The sequence below is a fragment of the Chaetodon auriga genome, chromosome 16 (assembly GCF_051107435.1).
Source record: "Chaetodon auriga isolate fChaAug3 chromosome 16, fChaAug3.hap1, whole genome shotgun sequence".
Classification (NCBI taxonomy): Eukaryota; Metazoa; Chordata; class Actinopteri; order Chaetodontiformes; family Chaetodontidae; genus Chaetodon; species Chaetodon auriga.
The window spans coordinates 21,237,706-21,260,743 of NC_135089.1; the positions used below are offsets into that span (position 1 = coordinate 21,237,706).

Sequence of the window (23,038 nt, forward strand, 5' to 3'; positions counted from 1 at the left end):
GGAAACTTTTTGGTAACGTGGAGGCCTTTTGGGACAGTTTATTTGACGTGTCAGAAGTGTATACAGCTGATGTGAGGTGGCACAGTCATACAGAACATAGCTTCGGGCCATCATTAACTCGTAGCCCATTAAGTTTTGATGACTGCCAAGAACAAACTGAAGAAGCTGAGAACAGAATAGCAACTGAAAAATAAACACAGAAGTGTGGTATTATCTGTAAATTGCGCAGTTAAAGTTGGCAGTTGTGATACTGCAATCAGTCGCTAACTGTGAGAGAAATATTGAATCTGTTCCATCTGGTGTCCTGAACCAATTAGATCTGCTAACCAGCAAGCAAATCTAAACTGGTTCCACAGATTAGGGAGACATGTGTTGTCAATAAGCAGGCCACCAACCAATATCTCCCAAAGTACATTTTTGGTGGCCTAAATGTCAACTTGTGTAAAAACAGTGCAGAAAGGGAATTTCATGCAACGTAACACAAGCGTTCCTCAACTGTGAAGCATTAACAGAATGAAAATATAGAATCATTGTTCGATTGAAGACTCTGGTTCTTTGTAAACAGATAAACAGATGGTCTTTTAGTTCACCGTTCACAGTCTCTTTCTTGCCTTTTCCATTAGTAGATGATTGCTTTTAAATTTTTGTAAAATGAATGAATTTAGAACAGGATTAGAATTTATTTACATATTGAATAGAACTAAATGTTGTTTCCAGAGTAGCAGCAGTAATGTTTACAACAGCAAAGTCACATATACAACTGAAAAATACCTCACTGGGAACAAATCTGAAATATCAGTAAAATAAATAATATTCTTGACATCACAGTATGGAGTGAAGTTTAGAAAGACTGAGGAACTCAGACTTCAGTCAGTAGCAGTCACTCCTCCTGTCGGTACCATGCCTCTGCCTCATGCACGCTTTCTCTCACTTCCTCCCAGCAGACATGTCTGCAAAGAAAACAAGCAGCAGAACACCTATAAAGCAAACTTTCCAACTTCGTCAAAATACATTTTGTTTTTCTACTGTATGGATCGCGTTAGCAGTTTGAGTCGTCTTAGTAAACCCATTCTTCAGTAGCCTCGACATGAGCAAGCTAGCTGGTGACCAACACCATTCGCTATTTTCATACGATGTTCAACTAAAAGGCTCAAATTAATCACGATCTTTGTGGATCTATAAGGTTGTGCTGGCGAAGGCTAACACTGGGGAATGTTACCTTTGTTTAGACGGGTTATCTCACAGAGACACAGTCTCATTCTCAACAGAGACCTGGTAAAACTTTGGGGCCGCCACAGGGGGCCACCTACAGAGAATATTTGGTCGCCACAGAGTAACTGATGGCCATGGGCCATCAGGCCATGGTTACTGTCAAACCCTGTATGTCCCGACATCCAACATTCATTGTGTCTCAGAGGGTTAGATGTCCCTCTGAGACACAATGAATGCTGGATGTCTTGTGGCTAGTGTCCATAAACTTTGCACCTCCATGATGAAAAGAATTCCTCTGTGGGGCTGAGGAATGAGAGTAAGGTGGAAGGAAAAGTGGCACCATCCTGCATCCTGGGATGGGCTGTAAACCACTCTGTGACTGAAAGACAACGGTGAAACGCCACATCCTCACTTACAATTACAAAACAGTCTAGATTCTGCCTCACTTTCCTCACAAGTCTTTCATAGAGATCATTAACGAATGAAAATAGGCACTCAGACTCCCAATAGGACTTCACGTTGTTTTATTTCTTTTTAGATGTGGATGTGGGAGAATACAACAAATTGCAGCCAATTTTACAGTAATTTTGTGTTGTGTTGGATTTTGAATATAAATATTCATTATGTAACCAGAGATTTGGTTTTGCTTGAGTCAGAAAACAGTTCATTGAATCTATTTTGCATCAAAGCAATGAAAAGTGATCCATGGTTTACTCCACACTGACTGTGTGAAAGGTTTGGAAAACGTGGACTGAGAAATGTGTGTAACAGTTGTAAAAACTGCAAATATTCACTCGAACAAGTCAATCAGAAACAAGCAAGATGCAGTGTACAGTCACTGCTGATCATGATAGAGCATAGACGTTGTCGTATGTTGTACAGATCGTAAAGGTCATTAAGGTTATTTGTGATTTTTTTACTGCAGGCTTTGTGTTTTTTAACTACATCACTGCGATGAGGTGTGTCTTTAATTTGTAGTATGTATAATTTTTCCTCCTTTGGGTATTTCAGTTGAACATTTATTGCAAGTCACAGTTTGCTTCCACACCACTGACATTTTCATTCTGCTCCAGCTTGGCCTCTTGTGCCCACCTACCCCACCCATGAATCACCAATTGGGCAGTCTGGCAAGCAGTGACTGACTTGTATCTGCTTGTGACATTATTGCAGTGTCACATTAGGACTACGGTTGTTTTAAGGCAAAGCTTTCATGTTATCAGATGTTACTGTCCCCTGAAATTCCATCATGGGAATAATAAAAATAATTATATCCTCTCATTTATCTGAGGACAATATAATGGCCACTGATCTACTGTATGTTGTGCACCCCAAGCAGTTTTTCTTTAAAAGCTCTACAGCTGCAAAGAGCTGAGGGTTTACCTTGTAGCAGCAATTTGTACCACAAACAGAGTGATACAAGTTATGTACACCGTAAATTGCATGGATGTATTTAATGGATGTATTCGGCCCAGCTGAACAGGACAAACTGCATCTCCTCCAGCTAGTGTCCCAGAGAAAAACGTATGTAGAAGAAGAATTTTATTCAAAATGAAACTGCTGATCCCTAATGTGTTTGTGCACATGTACATGTGGGGTGAGACTGCACTGATGCACAGATTCATCTGAACAAAATGTTAGCAAAGCTGATAAAAAACCCCAAACAGAGCCAAGGTAAATGTGGAAAACTGTATCAATGCTGCACTAATGCACAGTTTATAATCTACAGTGAATGTGAGGCTGTAACATGTCAGAATGAACTGTACCAGTGTATGCACTCATAAGACCTGGACAGTGACACCGGAGACAGACAGGTAGGACACCTTTCTGTCTTGGAGCATGGCACTGTGTGAGGGATGTGCCTCTTTCAGCCAATGAGGAAACCCACAGCAAAGCAAACCCATCTCTCCTGTGGTAACACACCCATCCTCTCACAGACGTCCCTCACACTGTGGGTTCGAACATATCTGTACTGCCACCTGTTGTTCTTTAGGCAGTACTGCACCCAGTCCCTCCACTGTTCAACAGCTACAGCGAGGGAGTGAATCAGAGCTGCTGCACCACATATGGACAATGATGATGAATACGCGAGCCCGACTTTTGATCTGAACAGCAGTTCATATGTCTGAACACGTCTATAAGCTATGTTGATGATAAAAATCAGCCATGTTTCCCTATAAACAGTTTTTAATGGGTTACACACATTTCTCAACAGGACAAAAAGTGACATGTTTCTCAACAAACAGTGTGGACTAATTTATGGATCATTTCCATTGCTTTGATACAAAAAGCCTTCAATGACCACATCTTTCAAAATTCATGACCTGTTTTCTCTCTCAAACTCAACCACCACCAAGTTCATTTTGCCTGTTTACATACTGATGTAAAAACTGTTATATTTATTTTCAAACATAACATGACACTAAATGATTGCAAATTAAGCTGCAATTTGCCAAATTCTGCTTTGTCTCCATCTAATAAACTCTTCCTCATAGAGGTGGAAAGTTTGTGACCTAGCAGCCTCATGATCAGATGCCCCTGTTGATGATGCTGGATGTCTGGACATACAGTATGTGCAGACTATTGCCAGGCATGGGTCAGGCACAGAAAAAGGATTCTTTCCCAGGTGTTTTGTAAGAGAGGACATGTGGTGTGACGTGGATGAGGACTTGTGGCCAAATACGAAAGACATGGCCTTTTGGTCTTTGGTAAAACCATAGCAGTACAATATGTATTATTTATTTATTTTTCTTGCTTTCTTGCTGAGAGACAAATGTTGAGTTTTACATGGGAGAAGTCAATAGTGAAATGTGTGTAACCAACTGTTAAAGAAAACTACTGTATTTCCTGATATATTCTTTATAGATGTTTTGTTTATCTGATAAAGGATTATTTTCCTAATGCTGTCCTTTGTGTTGTAAATAAAGTCTTAGCGGACAGTCTTGCACAAACTGTGACCTTTTGGTAGGATCGCTGCAGAACCCTGCTACCTTTATATCATCAAACTATTAGAGCTGAATCAATACGATGGACTTTGCCCACAGTCAGACTCATTCTTTTCTATCGCATCTTAAAGACAAGGTTTTTGCTTGTTTAAAGTTTGCTTTTTGGAGGAAAGATTATTTCAAGTGATCATTCCACAAGCTGATATTCAAAAGTCACTTTACTCTGCACACGGCAAATGTTAACATCATGCTCAGGTTGTCCAGGCTGGTCAAACTGTAACCTTGTGTCCTGTCTGAATACCTTAGAGCATACTGTAGTACTTCCCCATGCACCACTGCAGCTTTATTTGAAATCAAAAGAAATGCAGTAGTATTTCAGGGCTAATTACTGTGGCTATGAAGGTCAAATGAAGTGAGGAACAGAATTTTTATAGGAGGAACAGAAGCTCGTGATAGAGAAGGCTGTGAACCACAGAGCCACATGAAGAACCTAAATATACACGTAAGCATACGCGCACACACACACGCACCTCAAATAAACCTCACACGCAACCAACACATATCATATATTTATTTTAAGCAATAAAGCTGCAGCCATGAATGAGTCAACTGCTTAATGACAAGATTAGAGGGATTAATAAACAACAGGACTTGTGTTAAATGGGAATCCAGTTTAATATACACTACGCTTACAGTACTGTTGTGTTCCACGGCAACGAGGCTGTGAAAGCGACCTCTTTTTTTAGGTTTCCAAAAAAAGCTAAATTCCATTCATCTCTGTACAGAAGCAAAGTCCCTCCCCTTCCAGTGGACCACCAAGGGGCCTTAATTCAGAAAACACAGTAGTTAACTGCAAGAGAGAAATAATTATTCTGGCATATTGTGCCGTGAATTACACATGTTTTATGCATTTTAAAGATAATTCAAGACAGAAAAAATATGAATTAAAAAATGCCTAGCTCTTATAGAACCAGCCACCTCTCCTTTCACATAGCTGCAGTCTCAAAACGGCCAGATTTGTCCAAGATTTTCACCTTTTTTAATACTTTCTCCTTGTTCTGGAATAACAAGGTGAAATGTGCCAGGTGATGTCCATGTTGGTGTTGTTGATGCACATTGAGTGATATGATAGATGTAGTTCACTGAGCAGTTTCACACAAAAACTAAATGATACGGTGATACCAACTGACAGACGTCATACTCTATGTGTAATTCATGGCACAATTCAAAAAGGGGGGAAAAAAATTCTCTCATTGTTAGCTATTGTACATATTTTTTCCAAAATAATTTTTGTATTTGCCTCTCGATTTTTTCGTGGCATTGAGGTTTCTTAAAGCATTGTTGCCCTTCACCACCATTCATTTCTGATGCTGTATGAAACCCCTGTTTTACTGGCCTTGTGTTTTAGTCACTTACCTTTGGCCTTTTAATAAATCCATTGTGTTGATATGGTCTTGCTTTTTAACTGAGTGGCTAGGAGGACTCCTGAGCAACAATAACAATAACAATATATGTGCTAATTTTGTATTGTAGTGGTATGACCGAACTAATCCACCTCAATACAGGTAAGGTAGACGGAAATATAACTCTGCAAATCATCCCTGAACAGGAGATATGTAGAGGCACCAGGGTCAGTTTTCTATTTTTTGCTATTTCCCAATTTCTCAGAGCCGAAGGGAATGTCTTCAACTATCCAAAATGAAATTTTTAATTTATTGTTGGATAAAACAGAGATGCACAGAGATTATTCCTTCACAAATGACAGTTAAGTGATCACCAAAATTGTTGATGAATAATTTTTTCAACTGAACATTGAATCACTTCAGCCCAACCATCCAGAATAACCCAGAGAGACTGTTTCTGGAAAGACATGTTGTATTTTGATGATAACAGTGTTGTTATCAGTGTTGTGAGCACCAAAAATGAGAGTGGCATGTGTCACTTCCTGGAAAATGAACACCAAAACTGCACAGGTATACACAGGCATACAGGTATATCTATATGTCACAGGTGAGAAATGTTTCTTTCATTCACAGTGAAGCAGCTCTGCTAACAAATATTTGATCAACCACTGAACTTTTGATATTAGTTGCCTCTAGTGTTGGCAATAGGTGAAGAGACAATAAGAGACTCTGCTCTGTACATGCATGCTGCATGAGACTGCGATCTCACTTTAGTCTGAGACCCCGACTGCAATTAAAGTAATGTCTGCGCCCACCCTCTGCCCCCCCACCCCCACCCCTCACTGCAGCTTCCTCATAAACTGAGCCAGAGAGAACTCAATACCAAACCAACCAGCCTATTTCATTCACATGGCGCTTATTGGAGCTGCCTGTGTGTGCATGTGTGTGTGTGTGTGTGTGTGTGTGTGTGTGTGTGTGTATGTGTATGTGTATGTGTGTGTGTTCTGCTCTTTCTTCGCTGTGGTGGGGTAGTAAAAGTAGGTGTGCGCCACACAAAGCAGTAAAGAGATTGCTTGTAAAACTCCCTCACAGCCACACACACACACACACACACACACACACACACACACACACACATAGACAGAGGCAGTGTAATAAGCACCACCCAAACACACAAATTCATGTACACACACAGAGACACAAATGGACACAGGCCCTGGCAGTGATCACACATTGATACAGAAGCACGTGAACTTACAGTGTCTTTGTTTTGAATTCAGCATTTGTTGCAAACTGTCACAGAGACCAGACTTAATCAGACAGGAACAGAGGCCAGTTTATGGCTGACATCTTCTCCTGCTGGCAGCTATGGCAAGCCCTCAGTCCTGTTTTCGTTCTTGCTGTTGTTGTTCAGAATTGACCAAAAAAAAAAATACATATTGCATTCACTTTATTGAAATTAAAAATCACCAACTATATTCAACTGAGCAGCGTGTGGAGTTACTCTTCAATACATCCAAGCTCGTCATCTTTAAAGGATGCTGCATGTCCACTTTTTTTTTTATATGTCTCATAACAAAAGTCAGATGCCCGTGTGAACGCTGAAACAGGTTTTACATGTTGTAATCATTCCTCTTGTTCATACTGGCTGTTAAAAGAAGCCTTCTTACTGTAATGCCCTTCCACTGTAAGTAATGGGAGATCAAATCCACAGTCCTACTGTTTATCTCTATGTACCAACTCCTGGTATTCACATTACAGTAGTGGAGGGAAGTTCTACAGTAACATTTGTGATAAACTGGCTTTGATACTGTAGGGAAGGTATAATATTGGTACCAGTATGGAAAATTTACAAACGATACCCAGGCTTAAGCAGAGTTCATGTGAAGCTATTAACATTGACGCCGGCTGTGTTCCATCTTGATGTTCCACTAAGCCATGCAGCGAACCAGCAGGCACCACTGCAGCGGATTTACTGGGACTGTCTCATTTTCTACAAACACGTTCCATCAACGTAATTTGAGATTCCTCTTTGTGCATCACGAAGCAGAATGTGATTAATCACTAAATACGCCCCTACACATTACATCACAGCAGCAGCCATTCCCATTCTGTCACGCTCAGGCCAGTTAGACTGCTGAATTAAATCTGAGACAGTTCAGGGTTTTCCCATGAATGAATCTGATACAAATGATTAAAGGGGGACATTCGGAGTCAGAGTTTCGGTCCCGATAATTAGACTATTTGGGTGTGTCTTATTATCACATTTTATTTGGCAGTGATATTCTGTGACTTAGCTTCTGGTGACATCTGAGTCACACAGCTACCCAACAAAGAGTTTATTAGAACACATCCCACTGTCTGCTACCCACACACACACACACACACACACACACACACACACACACACACACACAGATAGAGAAAGAGTGTAGAGAGAAGACACAGATATACAGAAATGGCTAAATGAAATAGCTGACATGATAATGGAATTGAATGCAAATGACACTATAATAAATAATTACCTCACTTGTTTTTATGGTCAGGTTTTGTTGATTCTGTTGGATGTATTTGATTCTACTAGTCTCCTATTACCCTCCTTTCATGTTTGCAGAATGAAACAGGAGAAAAGAAACTCCAGGAAGTGACGATGTCCTACCAAGAAATAGTCTGACAAGTAACATCCCAACATCTGTGTGTTGCGTTACTAGAATATTTGATACGAAACACGTGGTAAGGCTTCATTTAGCTAGGTAAATATTGCATACTCACCATAGACAGATGTCAGGAGGCTGTGATGTGCAGGTGAAGAGATTCTATCACCCCCCTCTCCTGCAGTACTCATAGAAAACACAAGAGAACAAGAGTGATTCATGTTTCCATCACAATGCTCAAATAGCTAATAATAATAACAGTTGTGATATCTGTGTTCTGTACATCTATGCACTCATACACTGAGAAATTACAATTTTATTATGCCAGAAAATCAAAATACACATTAATCTAATCAATAGTTATCAGTTTCTGCAGAACCAGGACAGACAGGTAAAAGCAGTGTAACACATGTTCAGCTCAGCTGCTCATATATTACAGTGAACTAATGGAAAATACAGACATGGGAGGTACTATGGGCCTTCTGGTGCTATGGTGGCTCAATAAGGATATACAGTGTCTCAGGAGGGACATTTTCACAGCTGGCTATAGGTAAGACATCCCTACTGAATAAACTCGTAGTTGTAATTGAATTCCATAAACTGGCTAAACAAATAAGTGATATAAACATAAGTCACAGGATTGGTGAGGACAGAGAATGGCAGTTTCTGTCTGTGGCAAACGCCTCAGTAGGTGGATTTTTCAGTGACAATTGGCGACAAGGACTCTTACTTTCTGAACCAGGGGAAAAACAACTGAAGTAATGGATGCTCCCTCTTCTCAACCTTACTGACATGAGCAATAAAGGGTCTGTAATCTGTGGTGGAGCAACACTGTTGGGAATGAGACTGGTGTGTTTACCCATAGTCTGTGTCCTCCACACACATTCTGAAGACATGCACCTCTAAAGTGCCTGTGATAGACTGACGACCTGTCAAGACTACAACCTGCCTCTTACCTATTGCATGCTGGGATGGGCTCCAGAACCCCATCACCATAAACTGGAAAAGCAGTTTAGAAAATGGATAGATGGATTTGAGGGAGGGAGGAATATCCAGCCATGTTTCCATCATGCAATAGATCTTTCTCGAACACACACACACACACACACACACACACACACACACACACCATGCTATCAGTCTTGTAAAAACATTATTAATTGCAGGGTGAATGCAGCTATCCATCTTCCTGAGCTTACACCAGGCCAGCATAGTGAAGATGCGTGCGTGTGTGTGTGTGTGTGTGTGTGTGTGTGTGTGTGTGTGTGTGTTAACCAGGCTCATCTGTCTCCAGTCTATTGATCCCACTGAGGTTGGTCATTATTACTAGGCTACTGTGGAGTGGAATGCTGAGGAGGTGTGTGTGTGTGTGTGTGTGTGTGTGTGTGTGTGCGCGTGTATGTGTGTGTGTGAATGCGTGTGTAGCTATGTGTGTATACAAGTCTGCTTCCCCTCTGCCTGCCAATAAATCCAGAGGCCACATTGGCACTCAGCACTAATGAAGATGGCAGTCCCTCTTGGTGTGTGTGTGTGTGTGTGTGTGTGTGTGTGTGTGTGTGTGTGTGTGTTGCGTGGATATGTTTGGATGGTAAAGGGAGAGTTCAATCTGTCTGCCTCAGTAAAAATGGGAAAAAAAGGAAAATGAGCAGAGTTTTCTTGCTTGCTGACAAACATTCGAGTTAATAGATTTATTTTTCTGCTGTGACAGCGCTACCCGACATTAGTGTTCTTGTGGGGGGCGTCAGTTTTTGGCACAGACTGAAGCTGATGGTACTGTTATTTGATTGAATTAATATCTGTGTGCATGGACACTAAAAATATCATCTCAATTCCAACAGCCAAACAGGCAGTTAACCAGCTGTCGACGGCACATGGCTGTATCAAAAGAGCTGAATACAGTGCTGCCAAGCTGTCCCAGTGGCCAACCGCAGTACTGCGGCCATTTTCCCATGTCATACTCTATAACGTCTGTAATGATGTCTGAATTTCAAATCCACGAAGGTTTTATATTTGCAAAACTTTCTCAGAAAATTTAACCATTTTTGTTTTTGTGACATCATCCCAATATATGCGAACATGGAGGCAAACAACGGGTGAACAATTTTCACTTGAATGGGCGCCATCTTGATGCTTTATCAATATAAACCATGAAACAATGTCATTAGCCATTTCTTTGCAACATCTGTATTTGGGCACTCCCTATATTAAGCTACTCTGCACATTACTGTCTGTCTTTGCCTCACCAGGTAATGTACTGAGATCACAGTACCGGATGACATGGGTTTTGACAGTCAGGTCATTTACGATCACCACAACTGGAACCATAAGACAGACAGCTGACACTAGCTAGACCCCACCTTCCTAAATGTGGGACAAACACAGCACTGTCTGTAAAGCTGCTGATGACTCAGTGAGTGTTGAAAAGTGAAAAATAGCATCCTGCAAAAATCAGGGATACTGTTAGGTAAATGCTTTCCAATTAGAAGCTACTCAGCCTATCTTACTACCTTCAACTTTGTGAGTGAAACACAAACGTAACAGCGTCCTCTGTCAGAAAACAAAGATTCAGGAGCAGTAAGCAGAGAGGACACTGAGGCAGCTTCTCTCATTGGATAGTACTGATGGTTTGAGGCAGGCACAAAGGAAAAACAGAAAAACCATCAGCAGAAGGCGACGGAAGTACACAAGAACTCTAGCTGGTAGATCAGGTCGTTACACTCAAGCATTGACTGGTAAAGAGAAGCGACTGTATACGTTGTGTAGGCTTCAAGAATGAGCAGATCTGTGTTAATGAAGGGAGTTGTGGTTTCCGTATTTGAAAACTCATCTACAGCTGTGGCATGATGGCACATAGCCAATGCTATGTGTCCTTCTTTATTAAGGTAAAAAACATGTTTTAACCTTTGTACAGGTCAGTAGTTTCTTTTGAAACACTAAGAAGTATGCACAATAGCTTTCACATAATTTATATTTCCTTCAACAAACAGTGAGGACAACCAGGACAAACAGCGAGCATTTCTTGACCAAAAAAAGTCAGAATCAGAATCAGAATGCTTTGTTTATTGATCCCCACGGGGAAATTGGGGAAATATGTACACTATACAATGTAAATCATCCATAAACAATAAGAAATATGTAAATGTGAATATGTAAACTATGTGCAATATGCAACAATAAATAGCAGCTGTCTATAGAAATATCTCTGTTGTGCAACATTCTACATCAACTTTTGTCTTTTTTTGTTTTCATTAATTCATATTTGGCTGTAGCTGTTATATTGTGTTATACTGTTGTATACTTCGCAGATATCATGTTTGAACAGATATGTAATGATGGAATTAAGCATTCATATGAATGGAACAGATTAAATGAAATGATCTGTATGTGTCAACTGACCAGAACAGTACATAAAACTGATTATAACAGACCTTATAACAAGACAGTGTTAATAAATAAATGCTAATAATGAATAAAATGAAACAATACAAAAATGTGTACAGTGTATTTTCTTGCTTTCAATGTAGTTTTCTAATTAGGGTGGCAAACATATCCATAGTTACACTTGGGGGTGGTCCATTTCTGCTAATGGATGTAGAATTTTCTCCTCTTTAAAACACCAGAAAAACAGAGAAAATTAAATCTTTAACCGTCTTGTTGCCTTCAAAATAAAAATAATGTCTTTATTCAGCATCTTGTTAATTTGCTCAGTCTTTCCTCATTTAAACTGTTGAAGGTCTATCCAGAATATTTTTTGTGAAGTCTGAATTCAGCTTCGTGAGTGTATTGACTGTGACAGAATCAGCTCCAGCTCTGCAGTCTCATGCTTAGGAGGACATCTGTTGGACAGCTAGAGGACAGTTTGAGGCCATGGCGGAGGGTCCATCATGGGCAAACCTTTCTCTTCTGCAAACTGGGCATCTGTGGAGCTGTTTATCAAAATGCATAGACAAGAAGGAAAGAACAGAGAATGAAACACACAGTATTGTTTGACTGCTAGTGTCTGTCCTTTTCTGGAGCGTTTGTGTGATCTGCCTTTATTAGATAGAGACAGAGTGAGAGTTGGACAGGAAAAGTAAGGGGAGAGAGGGTATGACCAGCAAAGGTTCCCTGGCAGAACTCAAACTGGGAACATTGTAGTTACTGTATGTGGTATGTGCCTTAACCATGAGGCTGTCAGGATACAACACATTGTAAACGACCACAAACATTAGCCATACAGCAGACCTGGGGCAGCAGTCACGGTTGTTGCTGCATCTCTAGGTAAAAAAAAAAAATGCTGTCTTGTGTATATGGTGTACACATGTGGATGTTTGAAATAGATGGAGAACATACAGAATGCACAGAGAGATGGGGTTAAACAGTTTTTTCAATTTCTGAAAGAGGGACAAGGCTTTGAAGAGGTCTGCTCTCTGAGGAAAAGCCTGTGGTTGTTGTCTCTACACCTGACTTTATAAGATAGAACTTTAGAAGTGTAACCCAAACATGGAGTCATCCCTCTTTCAGTGACACCACAGCATAGAAAAGGACACTGCATACTCTATCAGTGCAATAAGTCAGAATCAAAGAGAAAACCATGAGAACACTTTGTATGATAGGCAAGAGTTTCCTCACTGCATGTCTTCACTTTTAATTGCCATTGTCAATTGAGGTTGCACATATCGGAATCGTGTTGTGGTGATTTGTTTCTGTAGGTTATTTAGAATAAAATTATCAGTAAAATATAAAATATAGAGCATGCAAATACTCACTGTCAAGAGTCAAAGAAGAAAGTATTCCAGAACCCAAACTGAATCTAAACTCAAACAAATTCTGACATAAAGTATATAAACTTTGTGTGGCGAGTGGAGGGAATCTTTGGTTCGTCTTATCTTCTGGCGCCCTCTGCTGCTACAGAGTCTGAATAAATGAGCTTTGTGTCTCACCCTCTGTCTCGGTGAGTCTCTATAGAGGAATCTGTAATTTCTTTTACAAGATCTAATGAATATTTATGAGCAGGGCCTTCATCTGCGATCAGCCAATCGGCTGACAGCGTGCTAAGCATAAATCAGCTGACAGCTTGCCTTCTCTGCTCAGTGGTGGCAGTAAATGGCACTGAATTATTTACATTTACATTTTCAACATTTAGCTGACGTTTTCATCTGAGTGCGCTATGAGAGGATGTTACGCTGTGCAGGGGTCAGAGGTCACAGTGCCTGATAATGGGTGGTATGGAGGGATGAAGGAAGGGATAAAGACTACAGAATTCTACAGCTGTCAATGATGAAACAAAATCGTTTAAGGATTTAGAGATTTATTAGTCAAATTCTATTATAATATGTGTAGTGAAATGCAGTGTGGCATCCTCCTAAAGCTGTGTTAAAAAGAGCAGTGCAAAAAATGCAAGAATTGCAGACTGGACTTGTGTATATGAGTTTGAATTATGTCTGTTGACATCCACAGATGGGACAAGGGAAAGAAATTTTTAAAGCATCTGTATCAAACTTTTCTTCTTCAGACAGGAGGTGCAGTGTTACTTCCTCCGAGGCTGTCCAAACATTAGAGGATGAAATGAAACTTTGTCGGTGCCAGTTGCTAAGGCATATGGTTATGTCATTGATGTATCAGAAATGCCTTTGTTTAGACAGAAGTGTTAAATGACAAAATGACATATTTCTTTTCTCTTTTTTTTTTTTGCATCTGTACATACCAGAAGGTGACTTTCTGATGGCAGCATTTTCTGCTACTTAATACTTGTGCTCCACTTCAAATCAGAGGGATATATTGTACTTTACAATATTTATTTGATAACATTTTTGATCATTCAGTACTGCTCTCATCCTTAAAACCACACACATCTACTTCCAGCTGGCCTACATCTGTTCGTCTGTCTCTCATTACATTTACTGTGATGAACTACCACTCACTGTAATTACATAACACTGCATAGATTTTTATCCTTGGCTTTCATCCTTCCTTCCTTAACCCTTGTTTTTGTTCCTTCTGTTTTATCATAATGCCTTTGTCCCATTCTCTCTCAGAGACCAGCTATCAGCATGGTGCTGGGGATAGCAGTGCCAGTTGGCCCACAAATTTGCTTCAGGCTGAAATATCTCAACCACTATTAGATGTACTGATCTGTCCATGGCCCCCTCAGGATGATTTGTTATAATGTAAGTGATCCTCTGACTTTTAGTCTGGGCCATTATCAGGTTAACTTGTCTAGTTCATTATGGTCTATGGGAATCATGATTTGAACTGACACTTTAAATTCACTCACATTTACACATAAATTGGCGCTCCATCTTCATTAGTGCTTAAACTGAAATTTCAGCTTGCAAGACTTCCATTTTAACTGCTATTTCAACTGCTTTCAGTATTTGTGCTTCACCTGATACTTCAATAAATGATATTGTATTAAATATTTATTTATTATTTATGTACTTAATATTTTAATTGTATTTTGTTTTATTTTTTGTCTAGCACAATGGTTTCTGTGCACATGTGTATAGAATTTTATGTTATGTATGTTTTGTGATATGTGAATTGCTGCTGCAACACTGGAATTTCCCTTAGGGAATCAATAAAGCAATCTGTGTATGTATGTATGTATGTATGTATGTATGTATGTATGTATATGTATGTATGTATGTAAGTATCTGTCTATCCATCTATCTATAAGTGCAAAAATTCAGCAGTGAAAACAGAAATGTAAATCTTTCTAGTCTTAAGATAAGTTTGGGCATGAGATTGTCATTGTTTTGTCTACCTGAAAGTAGCTTCTCCAAGGCATGCTCTAATAAGAATAGGGTTATATTTTGTCAATTGAAGCTAATTGTGGATGAATATGTTGGTAATTCACTACATTCTTAATTAGAAACAAGCAAATGTTTGTTAATGTATTGCATTCATTTGGGTTTAATATAAAACAGTCTGTGACTGAATTGATACCCTCTGTCATCCAGGTACAATGGTGGTATTAAGGGGTGAGAAGTTGTGTCAGAACTTACATTACAACATAATTTACCTTTGGAATTCTGACGTGGGGAACTTATTTATACTCTTTATAATGGGCGGGACTTCCCATAGACTAACCAATAGGTACATAGGACACTGGATGTACTTTAAAAGGTCGTTCCTCGTAAACTCATCATTCCCGGCAATACTGTCCAATTAAATTAATGAAAGCTCCTCTGATCCCGCCCTCGTAAACCTTCCGACCAGTCACAAACACTGTAGTTTAATAAAGCTGTCTCCGATAGGCTAGAGTGACGGGTGTAACATGGCGGTGAGCCAATTCTGAATGCAAGGAGGCTCTCTCTAACCAATGGGCGTTTAGGACGTAGACGCTGATCTTATAAATGACAAGGTGACAATCTACACATCCTACATTCATTGACTGCCGCTGTGTGCGAGAGCAGCTAATCCCGGACCCTCCGAAAGCCGTAACAAACCGGTAATATGTGCCTTTCATTCTCCCACGCTTCACGCGTACTCACGTTGGTCCGTGTTGTAAATGCATGTGCGTCTGATATCCAAGCTCAGTCGCCAGGGGAACGTTCGTTAAGTTAGCTGTCAGTGCTAACGTTCGGTAGCTAGCAGGCTAGGTCGGCCATTCAATGACTTGCTTACCAGGAATAACTTCGGAGCCGATTGTCAGCTCTTGGTTTACACGTGTGACAGGTAGTAAGGTGGCGGCACCTTCAGGAGAGCGTTTCGACCAGTTGCTGTGGTTGTTGTGCTGCAGTTGTAATCAGCAGGTCACACAGTGGTCACAGCACGGGGAAGCTGGGTTGACACTTGAATGTAAAATGTCTGACAGTCTGAGGCCTACCGTGCTCTGAATCAGTCCGCCGCTGCAAGGACATCTCTGTCAGAGACATGCGATGTCACGTCGCCCCTTGCCATACCACTATATCAGCTTTATTGTAGCAGGGAGTGCACCGTGCCTAGTTTCCAGGCCAAGTGTGACCGTCTGTGGCTCATTTTTGACCTTCAAGACTGCAGGCTGGTTAGCTTAGCACCTTAGCTTAGCTCCGGCGCTTCCCTTCTTCTCCGAGGACAGTCAACCAAACTCAGGTCTAAACAGGTGACACAGTAATGCAAGCCAACCTTTATTCTGGCCTTGTCAAAGTTTAAAATTGTATTCGTATTTTCACAGAATACTGATGTTTACTGAACCCCCACCGTGGGCGATGTGAATCTTCTATGTAGAAATGCCCTCGAGGTTACTGCTAATGGCGTCTGGAAGTGGGAGTGTTAACGTTAGCCACTCACTCTGCAGCATGTGTGGATAGTTAGCGGTTTATCTCGAGATGATCCTTGCTGTAGTCGATGCAATTGGATTAACTGAGCCTCTTGGCTGAACTTGCCAGGAGCAGCAGAGCAGAACTGCCCCTCTTGATCAACTTATTGCTAGACTTGACCTTTGCATACTAGATTTTCCTGTATGTGACCGGGACACTTTTCCTGAAACTGATTAATTTCACGTGGAGAACCTTTTTTGTTGCACTGGAAACGTACTTAAGTACATGTGTGCATGTGTAGTGTGACCCTGAGTTGTGGACCTAAGGTTACTTCTGTCTACAGTGACGCTGCCAAAGATACAGGTCATTGAATAGCAAACTGGCGCTGAGCTGCAGCCTCTGCCCTGTGTCTTTGTGAGATGGATGGATTTATTGCACACATCGTGACATGAAGATGAAGATGACCAGCACCTAATGTACATATAGTTGTACACGTAGTGTACTGTCTTGTTTCAGTGTCTCAGACTTAACTCATCACAACCTCTAGATGTCCACCTTTCTCTTGTAATTACCATCTGACTGTAGTTCCAGGTTTGATTCCTGTAATGGTCTTTAACCACATCACTGAATCTGCTGCCTGATCAAACAGTGCATGAGGACATTGACAGCATATATAAAATGTTTCCTCTCTCTCCAGCTTCCAGCCATGTATGCCTGCGCCAAGTTTGTCACTTCTCCTGCTGTGGTATGTCAGCTGAAATACGTTTTTTTGGAAGAATATTCTTCCTTCTCTCCTGTGTAGACATGTATAAGTGTGTGTGGGAGATGAGGGTTGAGGTTTCTAGCTTTCGAAACATCAACCCATGAAATGAAAATTTCAGTGACATGACTCCAAAGGATGATATGTTCAGAGTTATGTGCCTGCATTAGCTTTTCCTTCAAGGACACAGTAGTTTTGAATGGCAGCCATATTTGGTCCATGCTCTTTATGACAGTTGCACAGTTAGTTGTTTTTCCATGTCAGCTGACCCTGCAGCATTTAGGCATCTCAGTCATGGAGGTGTTGTGGAGGACAACGTTCCATATTTACATCTGACACACAGTTCAGCAGGACAGGCAGATCACCACAGTACAAGCAGTGGTCTAAATGGATTGTGATGCAGAAATGCTATGAATCACAGTTTGACACTGATCAGTCACTGCTTTGCAAAATTGGCTGCAATGAGCAAATTTTAACCATGGTAGAAACGATACAGCTTAACTTCTGCTGACTGACTGATCACTGTCATGTGTGCACCTGTAGCTGCATTGTCTTACTATACCTGTATGTTAAACTACCAGTGTGATGTGTCAGTGGATATTTCATAGTTTGACCTGTACTAAATCACAATACTGATACAGTACAATCATTTTATCAAACTTGAAGTGTAGTTTTGTTATTCTGCTGTCCATTTCAACAGAATCCACTTTCTTTAAACTTCTGTTGTGGACTGACAAAAGGCTGTGGTTAGGAAAATGTTGACACATGCAGCAAATTGCAATTTTTAGCCCATTATGTACATTACATTGCAGCAGGTCCGTGTCCAAAAATGGCAATTTCATGTAATTCTTTAGTTTGGATTAACTTCTACATGGGTGTTTTTGGCCTTTTGTTTGTTTTGCAACAGATAATAACATTGTGGAAGTGTGCTAATACTAATAGTTATGTTCTGTCTGTCTGTCTGTAGCTGCGTGGGGGGTCCAGAGTCCTCGCCCGGCCAGTCTCAGTCTCCCTCTTCAACAGACCTGAAGCCACAGTGGAGCAGCAGGTCAGTCCTTTGACCTTCAGTGATCCTGCTCACAATTGTCTTTAAATAGCTTTTGCCTTCCTGCCAAGTCCTGGGTTGTGCAGAGGGATGGCCAATACTAATCCAATCTATAGTGGTATATCGCTTTCTTTTAGTGTTCATCTTCATCAGGATGTAGTAGTTTTCTCTACAGATTGGTCTTTTTAAAAAAGGCATGGCTACCTCAACTATACATTTGTAGAAAAGTCTGACTTTAGCATTATCTTGATTTTGGCCACATCAAGCTGAGCACAAACAGAACCTCATTCAGATTCAGGCTAAATGTCTGTGTGGTGTAAAATGGCTCTGCAGTATTAAGTAACAGAATATATCTGTGAACAAAGATATAACCCCAATTCCAAAACAGTTGGGATGCTTTGTAAAATATTAATAAAAGTCCATGCAGTAATCTCCTTTATACATTCATGTGTTCACAAATTGGTGACCCTCTCTCCATCCTCGCTTGCGAATGACTGAGCCTTTCCAGAATGCCCCTTTCAGACCCAATCATGATACTATCACCTGTTACTAATGAACCTGTTAACCTGTGGAATGTTCCAAACAGGTGTTTTTGGAGCATTCCATAACTTTTCCAGTCTTTAGTTGCTCCTCTCCAAACTTGTTGTTCCAAACAAATTCAGAATAAGCAGATATTTACAAAAATCACTGAAGTTGATGAGGCCAAACATGAAATATATTGTCTTTATACTGTTTTCAATTGAGTATATGTCCAAAAAGGATTAGCAAATGACGGCATTCTGTTTTGTTTTTGACAGCATCCCAACTTTTTTTGGCATCAGGGTTGTATGTGATGGTTGCGGTTTACTGATGTTTTCCAGCAGGATGATGATATATCTGCCATTTTACCTTTAAAATGTATGTCATGAATAATCCTGGATTTCAGTTTTGGTGTGTGCCAGCACCCTGCACATCCTATGGTTTAACAATTAAGTCTCCAGTTTCACTGGAAAAGATTCTTCATAAGTGACTTATAGTGGACTTCACTTGAACACATGAAATGCATAAACAATATTCGAGTCTGTTCTTGGCTGATGCAGAAGTGGCATGTACTGTAGCAGTTTCTTCTCTTCCAGGCTCTTTTGCCAGTCAGCCAGTCTGCAATCCTGACCCGCTCCTTCCAGACCAGTGCCGTCTCCCGGGACATCGACACTGCCGCCAAGTTCATTGGTGCTGGTGCTGCCACAGTGGGTGTGGCCGGCTCAGGAGCTGGAATCGGAACAGTGTTCGGCAGCCTCATCATTGGCTATGCCAGGTAGTTTTTCCATCATACATTAGAATTATCCACAACACCCTGAAATGTGTACAGTACTGACACTGTTCTTCAACCCCTGATATCTACCTGTCATTGGTTTTTACAATAGTCCTCACTAATCTGAAAATTTAAAAGCCAGACCTCCTCAGTGAAGTTGACTCGAGGCAGAGTAATATAGTTTATTGGGCGCTCCCTGACAGATTTTTTTCAAATGAAATCAATGCATACATCAACATCACAGCCTTTCCAAACCTGTTGCGTGTGTTTCCACAGGACTTCCCACTGCTTTTCTACAATCACTTCGTGTTCCCTTCTAGTTATTTAGATAAGAACTGGATTTTGAAACCTACCTGAAGACTCTGTCTGCGTCAAGTCTCTTGTTGACCTTGGAAACTGTACTTGCACAAAATAATCACAACTCTTTCTGCTTACAAGTACTTATAAGTATATCTTGCTGTCTTAAGTAAATGGAGTTTGCTTCGTGTTGTCAGCTGAGCAAGAAAATGGTCTTGGAATTAGGTTTTTGTCACATAACAGGACAGACGACTGCATAGTGATATAATCTACTGACTGAGCTACAGTTTATCTATTAGCTTTTTCAGTGTAATACAATACCTGAGGCCACAGTACAGAGCAGGCGTCATCAGAAAGAAACTCATTTGTGAGCACAAATTAACAATTGCTTCAAATTAGTGATTTATTTTTGTGAATGAACAGATGGTAGTGTTAATCTGTATTAGCATTTAAGATGTTAAAGTGGATGGCAAAGATGGAAATATGCAGACGGAAGTATAACCAAAGTATTTCGAAAACAAAACAAAACTATTCAAGCTGCTCCTTTCGATCACACTGTTCATGGATGAAAACTGTCTCCGTTTTGGACCACATGATATTACAGATTGTGTTGCACATCTCATGGGCTGTTCACACAAACGCACTCAAAAGATGGGACAGCAGCAGGCAGCTGTTCATTGTCAATGGGGCCTGGAGTCACAGCTCAGCGCTGCCCGCTGGGCTGCAGAGATTTAAAAGGTGCCCCGCAACACTACGCATAAAGTAGAGAAGCTCTATTTTATGCGGCTCTCCTGTTTCAATGCGAGCGACAATAAGGTTAGGGTCAATCGTTCTCATTTTGATTCCCGTGGAAGCAGAGTTGTATACTACTCTGCTCCACAAGAGGAGTGGGGGGTTGCTTCCAGTGCAGAAACGGGACCACAACTCTGCTTGAGTGTCATTGTTGTATTAAAGCAGCTTCAACAACGCATACCACATCAAAAAAAAGGCTGGAAGAGCTTTTCTGTACTTGAGGAAACTACAGCAGCTGCCTCCTGAAAAGTACGATGGCTGCATCAGGCTGTCACAACTGTCCAGTCAGAGCAGAATGTGTAAGTGCTCGGCATAATGCATAGGGAGCTACAGCTTCATGAGAGGGCAGAGACGGCCTATTACCTTCTGTCTGTATGTGGAAAAACAGCTGTACTGAACAGCTTCTCTCTAGTTTTAATCAGTACAAAAAGAGGATACATTTATGTTCTAAAATGTCGACTAGCCATTTAACTTATTTTCATTCAGACAGTGTGTTTTCGGGGAGTTTCAGGCCATTTCATTCATGAGCAAACTAACATTTATTACGATTGGTTTTCTAGTTCTTTTTGGATTTAATCCAAAACTTACCAGTGGAAACCTATGTGTACAAATGATGGAAGCTCTAGCCCCAAAGGGAGCCAATGGAAGCATGTCTGACATGAGGGTAATTGGAACCAAATAAAAAATGCAGTACACCTGAGCAGACTCAAACCAAATGATAAGCACTGATGCAGCCACAGTAGAGAACGCAGCAGTACATGTCATCGTCCCTGCATGTTACAGGTCACACACAGGTCATGTTAGGTCATGTCTTAGGGCTGAGCGATGCTCAAAAAATATGACCACAATCATTTTACCCATACAGATCAATATCGACATTTAACACTATATAATTTTATAATGCTGCCAGTTTGAAGAGCATCCTGATGGTGACTGAAGCCTGAAGAAAACTAGTTGGTCCATTAGACTTGAGAATATAGTTTAACATGAAAGATAAAATAACACTTAGTTGTGCAAACATGGCTTGATTCAGAATCTATTTTGCAGGCTGTCTTAGAGCTTCGTTGTCATTTTTCATATTCAGACCACTTCCATATGACCTTTTTATGTCAATTTTCTCAGCTTTGAAGGATAACATAAGTTCACTGTCAGCACTTTAGCATGAAGTGCAGCTGTTTAAAACAAAGCAGGTGTCACGTTTCTGAAAGTTAGTCCAACAGATGTTTGCTCAAGTGTTCATACTCCCTCCCTTCTGTTGCACTCATGTTTAATGAGCATTGAGCAGGTTGTCGATGACTCCTGTGAAATACATCGTGAAGTCTGTTTGGTTCCCTCTGTGATGGTTTTGAAGTCACGCTTCTGTCCACTCTGTGTGGAGCAGAGGAGAGGCAGCGCACTGACTCACTGCTGTCCTGCTCATGTCTGCTGCGCTGCTTCATCTATTATATCAAGACCAAAGTTTATCATTATCAACATAAATTTTATCATGATCCCATATCAAGAGTTTATTGCTCAGCCCTGCTCCAGCTTGCCTCTAAACACATTCACATGTACATGGATTATTAATTACATGAAACTCACACAGAAGGCATCCAAAACACCCAAATTTAGCTCATTTGGTTTTGTAAATACAGTGATTAATTTGAGTTTTCAGTGTTTGCATTTTTGGCATGGAAAAATTTGACCAAGCTATGTGTTGTGTTGAAGAACATGAGCTGTGTGTCCACCCTGCAGCACTGCTCTTGCAGATGTCTGTCCTTGTTTGGTTGTGATCAGATTATCATTTGGTTAGCGGTGTATTTGACTTCCTGTGTCTTCCCCCACAGGAACCCCTCCCTGAAGCAGCAGCTCTTCTCCTACGCCATCCTGGGCTTTGCCCTGTCTGAGGCTATGGGTCTCTTCTGTCTGATGGTGGCGTTCCTCATCCTCTTTGCCATGTAAACCTGGAAACAACGCCCACAGATCCCTTCACTTAACCCTTCTTCCTGTCTCCTTTCCTTCCTTGCTCCCTTCTCCCTCCTTCCTTCCATCTGGAGGGGGTTTCCAGAACGGGAACTGTGAATGAGCTGGTATGCCATTCCAATCAACAGAAAAATAAATAAAGGAAAATTATTTACATCTGAGGGTTACAAACCTCCAATCCTACATTTTTATGTTCCTACGCTTATTTTTGTTTTTCAGAAGTTTTATGTAAGACCTCACTTCGGTTGAAATCTGTCCAGAATAAATGGTTGGGATAACTAACAACAGTCTGCAGTGTTTTTAATCTTTCCTTACTAAGAAAATGAATTGCTCCATATGTACTCTGAAAATACAAGTGGTCATTGCATCAAATGTAAATGGTATTTTACTCTTCTACTATAAATGAGATAAGCTGCCGGCCAAGTGTTTTGTACTGTCTTCTCACAGAATCCAGACTG

The 23,038-nt window shown here is 40.7% G+C and overlaps 1 protein-coding gene across 1 annotated transcript; it reads left to right on the forward strand.

Moving 5' to 3' along the window:
* The first annotated feature begins 15,529 nt into the window (after positions 1–15,529).
* atp5mc1 (ATP synthase membrane subunit c locus 1) lies at positions 15,530–22,865 on the forward strand. The gene is made up of 5 exons (XM_076752920.1): positions 15,530–15,643; positions 17,131–17,178; positions 18,161–18,241; positions 19,354–19,532; positions 22,445–22,865. The coding sequence occupies exons 2-5, from the start codon at positions 17,140–17,142 to the stop codon at positions 22,557–22,559; spliced, it is 414 nt and encodes a 137-aa protein (XP_076609035.1). The 5' UTR covers positions 15,530–15,643; positions 17,131–17,139; the 3' UTR covers positions 22,560–22,865.
* Positions 22,866–23,038: the final 173 nt, after the last annotated feature.

Excerpts from the sequence above, each read along its gene's own strand:
- atp5mc1 (XM_076752920.1), top strand. The coding sequence starts at position 17,140 with ATGTATGCCTGCGCCAAGTTTGTCACTTCTCCTGCTGTG. Across the intron at positions 18,242-19,353 it reads AAGCCACAGTGGAGCAGCAG|GCTCTTTTGCCAGTCAGCCA; the intron begins GTCAGTCCTTTG and ends CTTCTCTTCCAG. Across the intron at positions 19,533-22,444 it reads CTCATCATTGGCTATGCCAG|GAACCCCTCCCTGAAGCAGC; the intron begins GTAGTTTTTCCA and ends CTTCCCCCACAG.